General features: G+C 50.7%; 1 protein-coding gene across 8 annotated transcripts in view; it reads left to right on the top strand.

Moving 5' to 3' along the window:
* The window catches only part of PTPRU (protein tyrosine phosphatase receptor type U), an 80302-nt gene that overhangs the window by 15058 nt on the left and 51215 nt on the right, over positions 1-14029 (top strand). For 7 of the 8 annotated variants that reach the window (XM_058718328.1, XM_058718326.1, XM_058718325.1 and 4 more), the window contains exons 3-7: positions 2475-2746; positions 3280-3361; positions 3466-3581; positions 3995-4169; positions 4760-5053. In XM_058718328.1, the coding sequence (XP_058574311.1) occupies positions 2475-2746; positions 3280-3361; positions 3466-3581; positions 3995-4169; positions 4760-5053 (939 nt within the window). Of the gene's footprint in view, positions 1-2474; positions 2747-3279; positions 3362-3465; positions 3582-3994; positions 4170-4759; positions 5054-14029 lie in introns of those variants that run through there. The other variant, XM_058718330.1, reaches the window with a different exon arrangement.

The raw sequence follows: 14029 nt of genomic DNA, 5'->3' as shown, positions 1-14029 counted from the left end.
GGCTCCCATCAGGTTGTCCTAAGTCTTCCACCTCCAGGGAGGCCCTCTCCTCCCTGGGAGCCTCTGAATCCTGGTCTCCCAAGACTTGAAGATGTTGATGCTGATGGAGCCGTAACACTGGGGTCTGGATGTTACAAGACCTTCCTTCCTCTGCCCCCTTCTTCCTGGAAGTCCCAGATCCTTCCCAGCTTCTACCTTGCTCTGCCCCATTTCAGGATGAGGCATTTATGGCATCGTGGGCACTGGACTGGGGGTCAGGAGACCAATTACATGGATTGTAGTGCTGGCCTCCTACTCTGATGAGGGCCCCTGCTATCCTGGTTCCAGAATCATGAAGACTGGGCTTCAAATCCTGGCCTCATCACTTTACCAGCTGTGTGACTTTGGGCGGGTCACTTAACGTCTCTGAGCTTCCGTTTTCTTAACTGTGAAGTGGAGAGCACAATAATCCATTTCACAGGGTTATTAGATAATATCTACAAGGTATATAGCATGGGAGTGGCATGTAGGGGTTCAGTGAATGGTTAGTTGCTATTGTTGGAGGTATTTGAGGGGACCCTCTGCACGGCGTACAGAATTAACTGGGAATTCAGAACAGGATAAGAGAGGTGGAGGCCAGCCTATGAACTTTATTAGTGATAAAGGCTGGGTTAGAAGACATAGCATAGGGTGAGAACGAGATGGGCTTGCTGAGGGAACTCCAGAAGTAGACAGCCTAAGGAGCCCCTCCCCTTCGCCCTGTCAAAGTAGCGGACCAGGCCCTTTGCTACTCCACTCACAACATGGCTGCAATTGCACTGGCTCTCGAGAGTTCGGGTAGGTGCAGCAAAGGGTCTCAGTGGTGAGGCCAGGACTTGAAGCCACCAGAGAGGCCCTCCGCAACCTGGCATGGGCGGCCGTTCAGCCCCGTCTCCTCCTGCTCACCTTGCCCCCTGGAGGCCTCCCTGCCTCCCCTTTCTGTGCCTTTGCTCACACAGCACCCTCCCTGGGGCATTCCTCTCTCCTTTGCCGGAACGGCTCTCAGCTCTTGGTTTGACCTCTGTGCTAGTGGGTATCAGAGTCTGACCTGTGTGACTGTGATCTGTCAAGGTGCCCACCACGGCAGGGACCCAGTGCGGGCTCTGCCTCTCTCTCTCACACCCGTAGGGACATGCCCAGTGAGAAAGGGGAGAGAGACATTTAGCATTTCGCGTGGACCTTGTGCTGGATCCTGAGGCCACAGTGGTCAGCGAGAGGGCCACCGTCTCTGCCCTCTCGGGGCACACATTCTAGGGAAGGGAGTTGGGGGTGGAGGGAGAAGGAAGGAGGGAGATTCAGAGACAGGAGAAGGAAGAGCCACAGGAATGAAGGGAGGAAATGAAGAAGGAGAGGGATGCAGAGTGGGGAAAAACTAGGGAAGAAGAGAGGAGAGAGAGGGGCAGAGGAGTGGGCCAAGAGGCACTGTTGGGGGCCAGGATGTGCCCCTTTCTGGGTGCGGACGGGGACTTGGGAGTTCTGTTTACTATCCCACCTGGACTGATCCAGGAGCCGCCTTCACAGGCCCCTGGCTTGCAGAGATGAATGAGATCCCCTCCAGTGGAGTCCCTGGGGAGCCCTCCCAGAGCAGGGAGCCTCGTGGTTTGGGATCTGAATGAGCTTGTTTTGGCTGGCAGCCAAGCCTGGGAGGAGGCGGCGCTGGGTGGCTGTGGGCACCCCCTTGGCAGCTGCTGGGGCCTCCTCCCCACAAAAGGGAAGCCATAATTCCCTAGCTGGATCCCGAAGGAGTCCAGTCCCTCCCACCCTGCCAGGCCCCCTCCACCCCCTGCCAGTACACAGCCCAGATCTGGGGAAGGAGATTGCTGCCTTTCTCCAGGTTGGAAGAGATTTGTATCCCAGGCGTTTAGACCCAGGGTGGGGGCTGGAAGGGAAGTTAGAGTCCTTTTATTCAATCTCTGTTCTACACACTCATTCAGCTTGGGTTCAGCCCTATGCTGGAGACACAGTGGAGCCTCCGAGGCATCACAGGCTGGTGGGGAGACAGACACTTTATTAATGATCCAAGGGCCAGGAGAGAAGCCTATAGAGGGACAGGGAGGGAAGACTTCAGAAAAGGTAGCCTTTGAAGGCCTGTCATGTGCCAGACTCTTGACTCCTAGATGAATGACCTAGTTAGTTAGTCCCTGCCTCCAAGGGCAGCTCAGCACATGGGGAAAGTCGCAGATCAGCATGAGCTTGGACTGTGATCGTAGGTGGTGAGGGACCATAAAGGGTTTGGAGAGAGTCAGTTTTGTATGTTTTTTGCTCTCTCCTCTGGGAAACAGATGCAGGGAGGTGAAGGGACTCAGCATAGCGAGTCAGAGCTGGGACCAGAACTCAAAACCCTTGATTCCTAGTGGGTCCAAATGCCTGAACTCCTTTGTTTCTGTCCCCCTCCTTTGCCCACCTGACCTTGGTCCTCCCCAAGCCTCCTCAGCTCCTGCCTCTTCCCTTTCTAGGCTCCTACTTGATGGTCAATGCTTCCCAGCATGCCCCAGGCCAACGGGCCCATGTCATCTTTCAGAGCCTGAGTGAGAATGATACCCACTGTGTGCAGTTCAGCTACTTTCTGTACAGCCGGGATGGGCACAGCCCGGGCACCTTGGGCATCTACGTGCGTGTCAATGGGGGTCCCCTGGGCAGTGCCGTCTGGAATATGACTGGATCGCATGGTCGTCAGTGGCACCAGGCTGAGCTGGCTGTCAGCACCTTCTGGCCCAATGAATATCAGGTAGGCTGGGTTTGGTCTGTGGTCAGCCTGTGCTTAGGGGAACGGGTAGAGAGGTGTCAGCCCGAGATCAGAGTAAGCAAGTGACCGAAGTTGGAATTAGTCTGTGTTCAGCATCAGGAGTCAATATGTGGTCAAGGTCAGGGGTCAGTCTGTGGTCAGCATCAGGCTATTCAGTGCTGCTATGGTTTGGGTTCAGCATCAGAGATCATTGTCAACAGAAATGGTCTGTGGCTGGGGTCAAGGGTGAGTTGGAACAGTGCTGACCTGGAAACCCTGTCTGCTGGGAAAAGTTTTCCTGCTTGAAGGTAACTGTCCAGAACTGGGAGAGAACCTCTGGCCTTGACCTTGTTAGCTCTGGCTGCTGACACACCTTCCCACAACTAGCTGGCTTGGTAGGGAAGGCCGTTGTGAGTTGGGCTGACCTCTGCTGGTTGAGGAGCATGGGACCAGAGCAGAGCTAAAAGGGGTCTCTTGTGGGCACCTCCCCAGGTAGGGCTGGAGGGATATGACAGGGAACCTCCCGCCTCCCCCAGGTGCTGTTTGAGGCCCTCATCTCCCCAGACCGCAGGGGCTACATGGGCCTAGATGACATCCTGCTTCTCAGCTACCCCTGCGGTGAGTCCCAGCCCACTGGGGTGCAGGGTGAGGGGTGCGGGTGGCCACGGCTCCTGACTGTGGGGGGCATCGGCCCAGCTCACACTGTGGCTCTATTCCCGCAGCGAAGGCCCCGCACTTCTCCCGACTGGGCGATGTGGAGGTCAACGCTGGCCAGAACGCCTCCTTCCAGTGCATGGCAGCGGGCAGAGCAGCAGAGGCAGAGCGCTTTCTCCTGCAGGTGAGGGGGTGCAGGGAGCTTAGCCAGGGTGGGGGGAAACTTCTTCTGGGACCTGGGTCCCTTGCAGGGTGTGGAGTCGTTCCTTCCTTTTCCAGCACCCATACTCATGCATCCCTGCTCTCACCTAGGCTCTGCTCTGCCCTCTTGGGTCCTCTTATACCCCCAGGATAGAGGGTGACTCCAGGATCCCCCAACCACTCTCCATCGGAGGTAGAGACCACGTTCCCTTAATCAGCTTCTCATCCCGCGCCTTCCTGTGATGGAGCTGATTCCAGGAACCCCATAAGTCCCCTGTGTACTAGGGACGGCTAAATGGGGCCAGGACATGTACTACTCCCCTCGCCCGGGTCAGAGCGAGATTGGGACCCTCCCTCCCCAGCGCTCCTGACATTGTCGACCTTACCCCTGCGCAGCGGCAGAGCGGGGCGCTGGTGCCCGCGGCCAGCGTGCGGCACATCAGCCACCGGCGCTTCCTGGCGACCTTCCTGCTGGCCTCCGTGAGCCGCTCGGAGCAGGACCTGTATCGTTGCGTGTCCCAGGCCCCGCGCGGCGCGGGCGTCTCGAACTTCGCAGAGCTCATCGTCAAGGGTCAGCGCGTGCGGGCGCTCCCCCGGGGTGGGGTTGGGGGTGGGACCTGCACCATCCGAAGGGCGGGGCCAGGCGAGGGGGCGGGGTCTGGTCTAGGGGCGTGGCCTGTAGAAAGGTGGGGCCGTTGGGGGGTGGGGAAGACTGGGAGTCGGGTCTGTCGAGGGGGGCAGTTTCTCTCCAGGGAGGAGGTCCGCTCCAGGGGGCGGGGTGTGACTGAGAAGCAGGCAGGCGGGGGAAACCCAGGCCAGACGTGAGCCACGCAGGCGGGGTCAGGCTGTGGGGATCCGGGGTTGATCTGACGGGCGTGCGGTCAGCCCCTGAACGCTAGTCTTTGGGGATTCAGAGGGGACTGAGGACAGGGTGTAGGCTTAAGGATGAGGGGGGGGACAGCCTTTGGAGCGGACACCCCTTAAGGCCTGGGGATTTAGTGGGCACGAGCGAGAAAGTCTAGTCGAGGGTCTGGGCGTTTCATCAGGGCCCCTGGGAAGACAGGGAGGGTCACTGGGGACTTGGGTGTGCTGGGATCCCGAGTTGAGGGCAGGGTCTCACAGCGCATCATTCGGCTCCACCTCTTCCTCACGTCCTCGCAGAGCCCCCCACCCCCATCGCGCCGCCGCAGCTGCTGCGCGCGGGTCCCACCTACCTCATCATCCAGCTCAACACCAACTCCATCATTGGCGACGGGCCGATCGTGCGCAAGGAGATTGAGTACCGCATGTCCCGCGGCCCATGGGCGGAGGTGCACGCCGTCAGCCTGCAGACCTACAAGCTGTGGCACCTTGACCCCGACACGGAGTACGAGATCAGTGTGCTGCTCACCCGCCCAGGTGATGGCGGCACCGGCCGCCCTGGGCCACCCCTCATCAGCCGCACCAAGTGCGCAGGTGGGTGCCTCCTGGCCCAACTCCCTCCTCCGGACACCCGGGTATGGGCTCAGGGCTACCGTGGGAGGGACGAAGGGGATACATTCTGAGAGGTAATATGGCCAGCACCCGTGCTTCTAAAACTTTCTAAAAGGTTGTTATTTCCCCCTAGTCCTGGTTTTGGTAAAGATAATAATGATAGCTAAGAGTTTGTGCCTGACGCTATACGTATGTCTATGAACACACACACACACACACACACACACACACACACACACACAGTCAGACGCACACACACGCACAGTGATTTAAAACTCACAACACTGATCTAGGTACTCTTGTCATACCCATTCTACAGATGAGGTGTCGGCAGTACAGAGATGTTAAGTGACTGGCTAGTGAGTGGCAGAGCTGGCATTGGGATCCCTGACTGGCTGGCTCCAGAATTTGTGTTCTTAATTCCACATCATATCATCTAGATAAACAACTGAAAAAAAAAAGTGTGTTATTAAATTTCAGCTAGAGTCTCTTGTAGAGTCTCTTGTGGGGGCATCTGAACCTGAGGTCTGCTCTTTCTCCTTAAAAAGGGTATAAGCAGCTGTTAGGAGCTGTGGCACTCATGCACCAGAAGACATTGTTTAACCTGAAGAGAAATTGAGAATAGAACAGGACAGATTGCAGTATATTATAATTGGAAGTTTTATTGAGATAATTGTAGATTCATATGCGGCCGTAAGAAAAACTGCCAGCGTGCCTGGCTGGCTCAGTCGGTACATGATCTCCAGGTTGTGAGTTTGAGCCGCATATCGGGTATAGAGATTACTTTAAAAAAAAAAAAAAGAAAAGAAAAGCTACAGAGATTCCTGATGCACTTTACCCTGTTTCCTGTAAAGGTAACATTTTGCAGACCTGTAGGATAATATCACAGTCAGGGTATTGACATTTATGTAATCCACAGATCTTACTCAGACTTGCCCAGTTTCCCTTGTCCCTGTTTGTGTGTGTGCATGTATTTAGTGCTATACAATTTATCACATGTACAGGCTTGTGTGCTTATCACCACAGTCAAGATGTTGGATGGTTCAGTCAGTTTGTATGGCCCTTTTTATCTATACTCACCTGCCTCCCTTCCTCCAACCCCAGACCCCGGAAAACACTAATCTGTCCATCATTTCTAAAATTTTGCCATTTCAGGAGCGCCTGGATGGCTCAGTGGGTTAAGCGTCCAACTCTTGATTTCAGCTCAGGTCGTGATCTCATGACTTGTGGGATCGAGTACCTCGTCCAGCGCTGTGCAGTGTGGGGCCTGCTTGGGATTCTCTCTCCCTCTCTTTCTGTCCCTCCCATGCTGGCATTCTCTGTCTCTCAAAATAAACTGAAAAAAAAAATTTGACATTTCAAAAATGTTACATAAATCATGAAATCATATAGCATATAACCTTTTGAAATTGACTTTTAAAAATTTGGGAACAGGTTTATTGAGATTTAATTCACATCTCATAAATTCACTCATTAGAGTACACAGTCCAGTGGTTTATAGTATATTCAGAGGGGTGCATCCATCACCACAGTAAGTTTTCGAGCACTTTCATCACCCCAAAAGGAAACCTTGTACTCTTTTTTTCTGTTTATTTTGAGAGAGAGAGAGAGAGAGAGAGAGAGAGAGAGAATCCCAAGCAGGCTCCACAGTCAGTGCAGTGAGTTCATGACCTGAGCTGAAATCAAGAGTCAGACACTTAACAGACGGAGGCACTTGGGCACCCCAGAAATCTTGCACTCTTTAGTAGTCTATCCCTTCCCACATTTCCTTCTATCGTCTCCAGCCCTAGGCACCCATTAAAACTGCTTTCTGTCTCTGTAGATTAGCCTCTTGGTGGACATTTCATATAAATGGGATCATACAATATCTAGTCTTTGTGACTTAGCATAATGTTTTCAAGGTTTATCTAGGTGGTAGCACATATTTACTTTATCCTTTCTTATTGCCAAACAATATTGCATTGTATGCGGCTGTCATTTTTACATTCCCGTCAGCAGTGTGTGAAGTTTCCAGTTTCTCTACGTTCCCACCAACCCTGGTTATTATCTGTCTTTTGATAATTACCCTCATAGTGGGTGTGAAATGGTATCTCAGTGGGGTTTTGATTGGAGTTTCACTGATGGTTAATGATATTGAGCAATTTTTCACGTGCTCATTGGACCTTTGTATGTCTTCTCTGTAGAAATGTCCATTCAGATTTTTTACACATTTTTAAGTTGGGTTGTCTTTTTAAAAAAAAAAAAATGTTTTTAATGTGTATTTTTGAGAGAGAGAAAGAGACAGAGTGTGAGCTGAGGAGAGGCAGAGAGAGAGAGAGGGAGCATAGAATCCGAAGCAGGCTCCAGGCTCTGAGCTGTCACCACAGAGCCTGATGCAGGGTTCAAACCCACAGACTGTGAGATCATGACCTGAGCTGTAATTGGGTGCTTAACTGACTGAGCCACCCAGGCACTCAAAGTTATTTGTCTTTGTATTACTGACTTGTAAGAATTCTTTATGCATTCTGGGTCCTGGACCCTTACAAATATTTTCTTTGATTCTATGGATTGTTTTATAATTTTCTTAATGGTATCCTTTGGAGCACAACAGTTTTTCATTTTGGGGGAGTCCAGTTTATCTGTTTTTTCTTTTGTTGTTTGTGCATTTGATATCATATTAAGAAACCATTGCCTAATCCAAAGTCACAAAGATTTACCCCTATTTTTTCTAAGACTCTTATAGTTTGAATTCTTGCATTTAGGTCCATGATCCATTTTGAGTTTGTGTTTGCACATGGTGTGAGGTAGGGGACCAGCTTCATTCTTTTGCTTGTGGATGTCTGGTTGTCCCAGCACCATTTGTTGGAAAGAGTATTCTTTTCACATTGAATTGTCTTGGCAGTAAGAGTGGCTTATTTGGGGCGCCTGGGTGGCTCAGTCAGTTAAGCATCCGACTTTGGCTCAGGTCATGATCTCATGGTTTGTGAGTTCGAGCCCTGCGTCGGGCTCTGTACTGACAGCTCGGAGCCTGGAGCCTGCTTCGGATTCTGTGTCTCCTTCTCTCTCTGCCCCTCCCCAACTTGTGCTCTGTCTCTTTATGTCTCTCAAAAAATAAATAAATGTAAAAAAAAAATTAAAAAAAAAGAGTGGCTATTTTGATCAGCATAATTCCCTGGAGACTCATCCAAGTTGTGTATATTGGTAGTTCATTCTTTTTTATTGCTGAGTAGTATTCCATGGTATGGACACACTGCATTTTGTTTAACAGGTGAATGGTTATTCACCTGTTCAGGGACATCTGGACTAGTTCCTATTTTGGGCTGTTACAAGTAAAGCTGCTGTGAACATTTGTGTACAGAGTTTTGCACGAACATGAGTCTTCATGTTTTCTGGGATAAATGCCCACAGGTGCAACTGATGGGTCCCCATGATAATCGCATATTTCGTTTTGATCAGAAACTGCCAGAATGACTGTATTGTTTTACATTCTCACCAGCAATGTATGTGTGATCCAGTTTCCTGCACCCTTGCCAGCATTTGGTATTGTCGTCATTTTTCTTAACCATTCTGAGGGATGTGTAGTGATCGCCCATCCTGGTCTTAAGTGGTGCTTCCTGAATGCCTAATGTTATTGAACATCTTTCCATGTGCTATTTGCCGTCTGCGTATCCTCTTTGGCGAATTGTTCATGTCTTTGCCCATTTTGTAATTGGGTTATTCATTCATTCCTTTTGGGTTTTGAGAGTTCTTTACACATTCTAGATACTAGTCTTTGTTGGGTATATAGTGTATAAATATTTTCTCCCTGCTTTTAGCTTGCCTTTTCATACTCTTCACCTGGGCTTTTACAGAGCAACCATTTTTTTGGTAATGTTTATGTATCTATTAATTTTGAGAGAGAGAGAGAGAGAGAGAGAGAGCTCACGAGTGGGGGAGGGACAGAGAAAGAGGGAGAGAGAGAGTCTCAAGCAGGCTCCGCACTGTCAGTAGAGCCCCACGTGGGGCTTGATCCCACGACTGTGAGGTCACAACCTGAGGTGAAATCAAGAGTCGGACGCTGAACCGACGGAGCCACCCAGGTGCCCCACCCATTTTTAATTTCGATGAGGGCCAGTTTATCAAAAGTTCCTTTTATGAGTTGTGCTTTTGGCGTCAAGGTTAAGACCTCCATGCCTCGCCTTCGATCTCAAGGATTTTCTCCGTTTTTTTTCCTACAAGAGTTACGGTTTTACGTTTTACATTTGAGTCCGTGATCCACTTTGAGTTAATTTTTGGTTAAGAGACGAGGTTTTCATCTTTTGACAGCCTGTGTTCTTAAGTGTTTTTCAAAGCTGATCTGGGGAGCCACCTAAAAATCCAGTTGAGTGCCACATTTGAAGAAACTCCTGAGTGGTGCATCAGAGTGCAGAGTGTTCCCATGGGAATTACTTTCTCACTGAGGGATCTAGGTCAGGTTACTTAACCTTAGAGCTTTCATGCCCTTATTTTACAGCATGAGAAGAATAAGAATCTTTACCCCACAGGAGTCGGTGTTAGGGTTCATTCAACAGATGTTTATTGAGTGCCTGTTATGCGTCGGGCACTATGGTAGTTGCTAGGGATGTGGGACTATGACTGAGCCAAGCAAGGCTATTAGCATGTGAGTGCCTCCTTCAGGAACTCTGCACGGAACTTACATTGTGGCAGGAGAAGACAGTAAAACAGGTGAGATTTATAGTTTGATGATGATAAGTGCCGTGAAGAATAAAGCAGGGTTGGGGGGGGGTTGGGTGTGGGGGTAGGACGATTGTTATTTTAAAAAGGCTCAAGGGACCATTTTACTGGGAAGGTGACTTATGAGCAAGACCTGAGGGAGGCGAGCCACTGAGCCACATAGAAGCTGGAGAAATTGCTGGAGGAAGGAGCAAGCCTGGCGGATGGAACAGCAGGGCTCAAGGACCTGGAGGCTGGGGGATGCTTGGCACACGGAGAAGCAGCAAGGAGACCAGTGTAACTGTGGCCTAGTGACTGAGGGAGGAGATGGCCCGAGAGGACAGCCAAGTCCCTCTGGGGATGTGGGATGCAGAGTCATTTGACACTGAGTGAACTGGGCGCCACCATGGCAGGATTTGGAGAGCAGGGGTGACATCACCTACTTTGTATAAAAGGATGACTTTGGCCCTTTTATGAAGAGTAGATTCTAGGAGGGCGAGGACCGGAGGGGAGACCAGTGAGGAGGCTGCTGTAACAGTGCAGCCGAGAGAGGTCGTGGCGGTGGTGGGAAGCGGTTAGCTCTGGGGTTTATTGTGAAAGTTGAGCTGACTGCGTTTGCTGATGGGCGGGCTATGCAATAAGAGAGAGAAGAGAAGTCAAGGATGGCTCCAAGGTGTTTTGCTCGAGCAGCTGCAAGGATGGAGTTGTCATTTGCTGGAAACGAGCAGACTGCAGAGGGGCAGGTGTGATGGGGTGCCGTAGATCAAGAGTTCTGTGTTGGAAATGTTGACTTTGAGATGCCTATTAGACGTTCAAGCGGAGATATCCATCAGGCAGATGGATTTATGAGTGTGGAGTTCAGGGAAGAGGTTCAGGCTGCGGACATAAATTTGGAAGTCATCAGTGTAGACAGAGATGGTATTTAAAGCCAGGAGACTGGCTGGGATCTTTTACCCTGGTGGTTCTCAACCGGGGGTGATCTTGTCTCCCGGGAGACATTTGCAGTGTCTGGAGACATTGGTTATTACAGCCGGGGGTGGAGTGATAATGGCATCTGAAGGGTACGGGAAGCCAGGGGAACTGCTGAAGTCCTCCGGTGCACAAACAGCTCCCACAACAGAGAATTCTCTAGTCCCAAATGTCAGTGGTGCCAAGGTTGAGGACCCCTGATTTAGTGCTTAGATTTTGGGGAATAAGTGTAGATGGCAAAGAGAGGAGATGTGAGGCCTGCACCCTCGGGCCTTCCAGTGTTTCAGGTTAACTGCAAATAATCTCCTGTAAATGCACTAAATACGTGTGACGATGGTGTCTCATATATATGGTAAGTACTCAGCAAATGACAGTTGTTATCATTACGGTGTTTTTAACTCTTCAAAGCCAGTTCTGGTCAGGTATTCAAAAGAAAAATCAGAGCCAGGGGATCCGCAGATGATCTCTGTTCTACTCCCCTTTAGCGTACAGAGGTGGGGGGGGGACTGAAACCCAGAGAGGGGACTGGGGTCAGGACCCCGGGTTTCATGGCGAGAGTGGTAGCTAATTCCCATTTTGCAGATGAGTAAACTGAGATTTGGAGAGTTAGTCCCTTGCCCAGATCTACCCAGTGAGTCCGTCCATAGCAGAGTCAGAGCCAAAGTTAGAATATCCCGATTTCTAGGGAAGCGTTTGAAACCACAGCAGCGGCCACGGTGACAGCGATTGCTGTCGTGGGCTGAGTCCCCACATTGTGCCAGGCACTGCTGACCTTTTCACACAGGCTGGTGAGGATGGAAGCTGGGGCAGGGACCAGACACACAGAACCCAAGCAACTCATCCTGCCCGTCTTAACGACTTGCTTCCTTCATTGATGTTCTGCCCCACCCCCTACCTCCGACTCACCCCTCGTCCCGCTTAGGCATCTTGACCAGCAATTGTTTTGCTGTTGGTCCGCTGTGTTATCCTCCCCACCCCATCTCCCTGAAACTCCCCTCCTACAATATGATTTAGTGTAAGAGCAATAATATAATGTCAGGAAGAGACATTTAACAAAAATCACTCTACACCTCACTATCCTAGCCCAGTTTTTCTGTCTTCTTCAAATCTCTGCCCATATGCCTACGGTACACAGTTTTACACCCCTGTCATTGGGATGTAGAAGGCATTCTGTATCCTGCTTCCTTTGCTTTGTGGTGTACCATGTGTTGTGTTGTTTATAATTATGTTTATTGGCTTATAGAGGTCCGTGGAGTGTCTCCATATTGCTGGACTATTTCGTTTCCAGATCCTGGTTATCATAAGTAATACTGCATTGAAAAACTTAGTGCTTATAGTGTTTCCCCCCGCCCCCCTGAGTAATTTCTGTAGGATAAATAGTCAGGAGTGGCTTAAGAAAGGGCTTGGACGTATATTGCTTTAAAAACTGGTTGTACTAATTTCTATTTCTACTGTTACCTCATCTTCGCGCGCACATGTTTATTAACTACGAGAGGCCGGGCGGTCTGGCTCACGTCCTTGCCCCTGACTCTGCCACTTGCTCTTCAAAGCAGGCGTTACTATCTCCATTTTTCAGTCCAGGTTCAGAGGGAACAAAGCAACTTGCCTGAAGTCACAGAACTAATGAGAGGTGGAGATAGGATTTGTACTTTGGAGCACCCGCCCTGCTCCAAAGCCCCTCCTGTGAGAAACAGTTGAAAGTTTCAGGGTTATTGCAGCCTCATTTGCATTATTAAAATCAGCACTGTGTGTCGTGATTTAACAGGTATTCGCTATGAGCCTCCTTATTTTCTTGTGCGTCTGACCTCTGATCTCTGAGTGGCCTGCAGTGTGGTGGAGTTTAGAGGGCTGGGGCTTTGAGGTCCCCAAGGGCTGTTTGCCAGCCTGTGCTGGCAGCTGAAGAGAGAATGTGTGGGTGCCAAATGGTTTTTGGAAACAGTGACTCGTGAATTCACACCCCTCAATCAACATATCCGTCTGTAGTCAACAAACTATTTGAGCTCCTGGGTCCGCCCAGATTTGATCAGGGTGGGGTGAGAAGAGGAGAGTGAGCTTTCTTTTCGAAGACTCCCTCAATCCAGTGAGGTGGACCGGGTGGGGGTGGGGGTGGGGGTGGGGTGGGGGCGGGGGAGGGCTAACACAGCGTCTGGAGAGTGAGGCATGAGGGTGGAAGTTTCTTTTTCCAGGTGGGCGGTTAGTTATTTAGTGACCTACAAAGTGGTTTTTACAAAAACCTGAGTAGGTTGCCAGGATTTATCCACCTGGCTGGCTGGCTGGCTGGCTGGCTCTCTTTATCTAGCAAGCATGTGAGTAGGGGAGAGGGGTAGGTGGAGAGAGAGGGAATCGTAAGTGGGCCCCATGCTCAGTGTGGAGCCCAATGTGGGGCTTGATCCCATTGAGATCATGACCTGAGCCCAAATCGAGAGTCAGGCACTCCATCGAGGGAGCCACCCAGGCACCCTGGGTTGCCAATAGTTGAAAACCTGGAGATTTCACATAAAAATATGAAATTCTGGCTTCTCTTAAAAAAATGGGAGGATCGGGGCGCCTGGGTGGCTGAGTCGGTTAAGCGTCCGACTTCAGCTCAGGTCACGATCTCACGGTCGGTGAGTTCGAGCCCTGCGTCTGGCTCTGGGCTGATGCCTTGGAGCCTGGAGCCTGCTTCCGGTTCTATGTCTCCCTCTCTCTCTGCCCCTCCCCCGTTCATGCTCTGTCTCTCTCTGTCTCAAAAATAAATAAACGTTAAAAAAAAAAATTTTAAAAAAAAAGGGAGGATCTTGGGGCCCTTGGCTGGCTTAGTCGGTGGAGTGTGTGACTCTTGATCTTGGGGTTGTGGGTTTGAGCCCTACATTGAGTATATTTACTTAAAAATAGAATTTTTTTTTTTTTTAAAGGGGGAGGATCTCGCCACCCTGCATCTGTAGTCCTACATGGGAACATTGTCTGGAACTGAGAAACAGCTGTCCCTTTTAGATGGAACACTTACTGTCCTGTTTGTCATAGTACCGACCCAGCCTGTGTCACCAGTTTACATGTAACTTTTTGTGCCTTTGTCTAACTGCTGCAGGAGGGTGAAGGAAGCAGTGCACATTGGCCAAACCTGCAAGGGTGGAAAGGCATGTGGGGCAGGTGTCCCCGGGGGCAGGGATGTGAGCAGGGATGCAGGGAACAAATAAAGCCGTGGTGCTTTGACTCCCGTAGACACCTTGGGACACACAGTACACATGGGGCAGCCAGGACCAGGGCCTGGAAGTCAGGGAATAAAGCAAAGATCTCTGAACAAAGTGGCAGAGTGGACACACCCAAAACCCGCCCCCT

Source organism: Neofelis nebulosa, chromosome 2 (assembly GCF_028018385.1).
Source record: "Neofelis nebulosa isolate mNeoNeb1 chromosome 2, mNeoNeb1.pri, whole genome shotgun sequence".
Lineage (NCBI taxonomy): Eukaryota > Metazoa > Chordata > Mammalia > Carnivora > Felidae > Neofelis > Neofelis nebulosa.
Note: the sequence above shows the minus strand (reverse complement) of the source record. Positions and strands in the feature narration are given on the sequence as shown.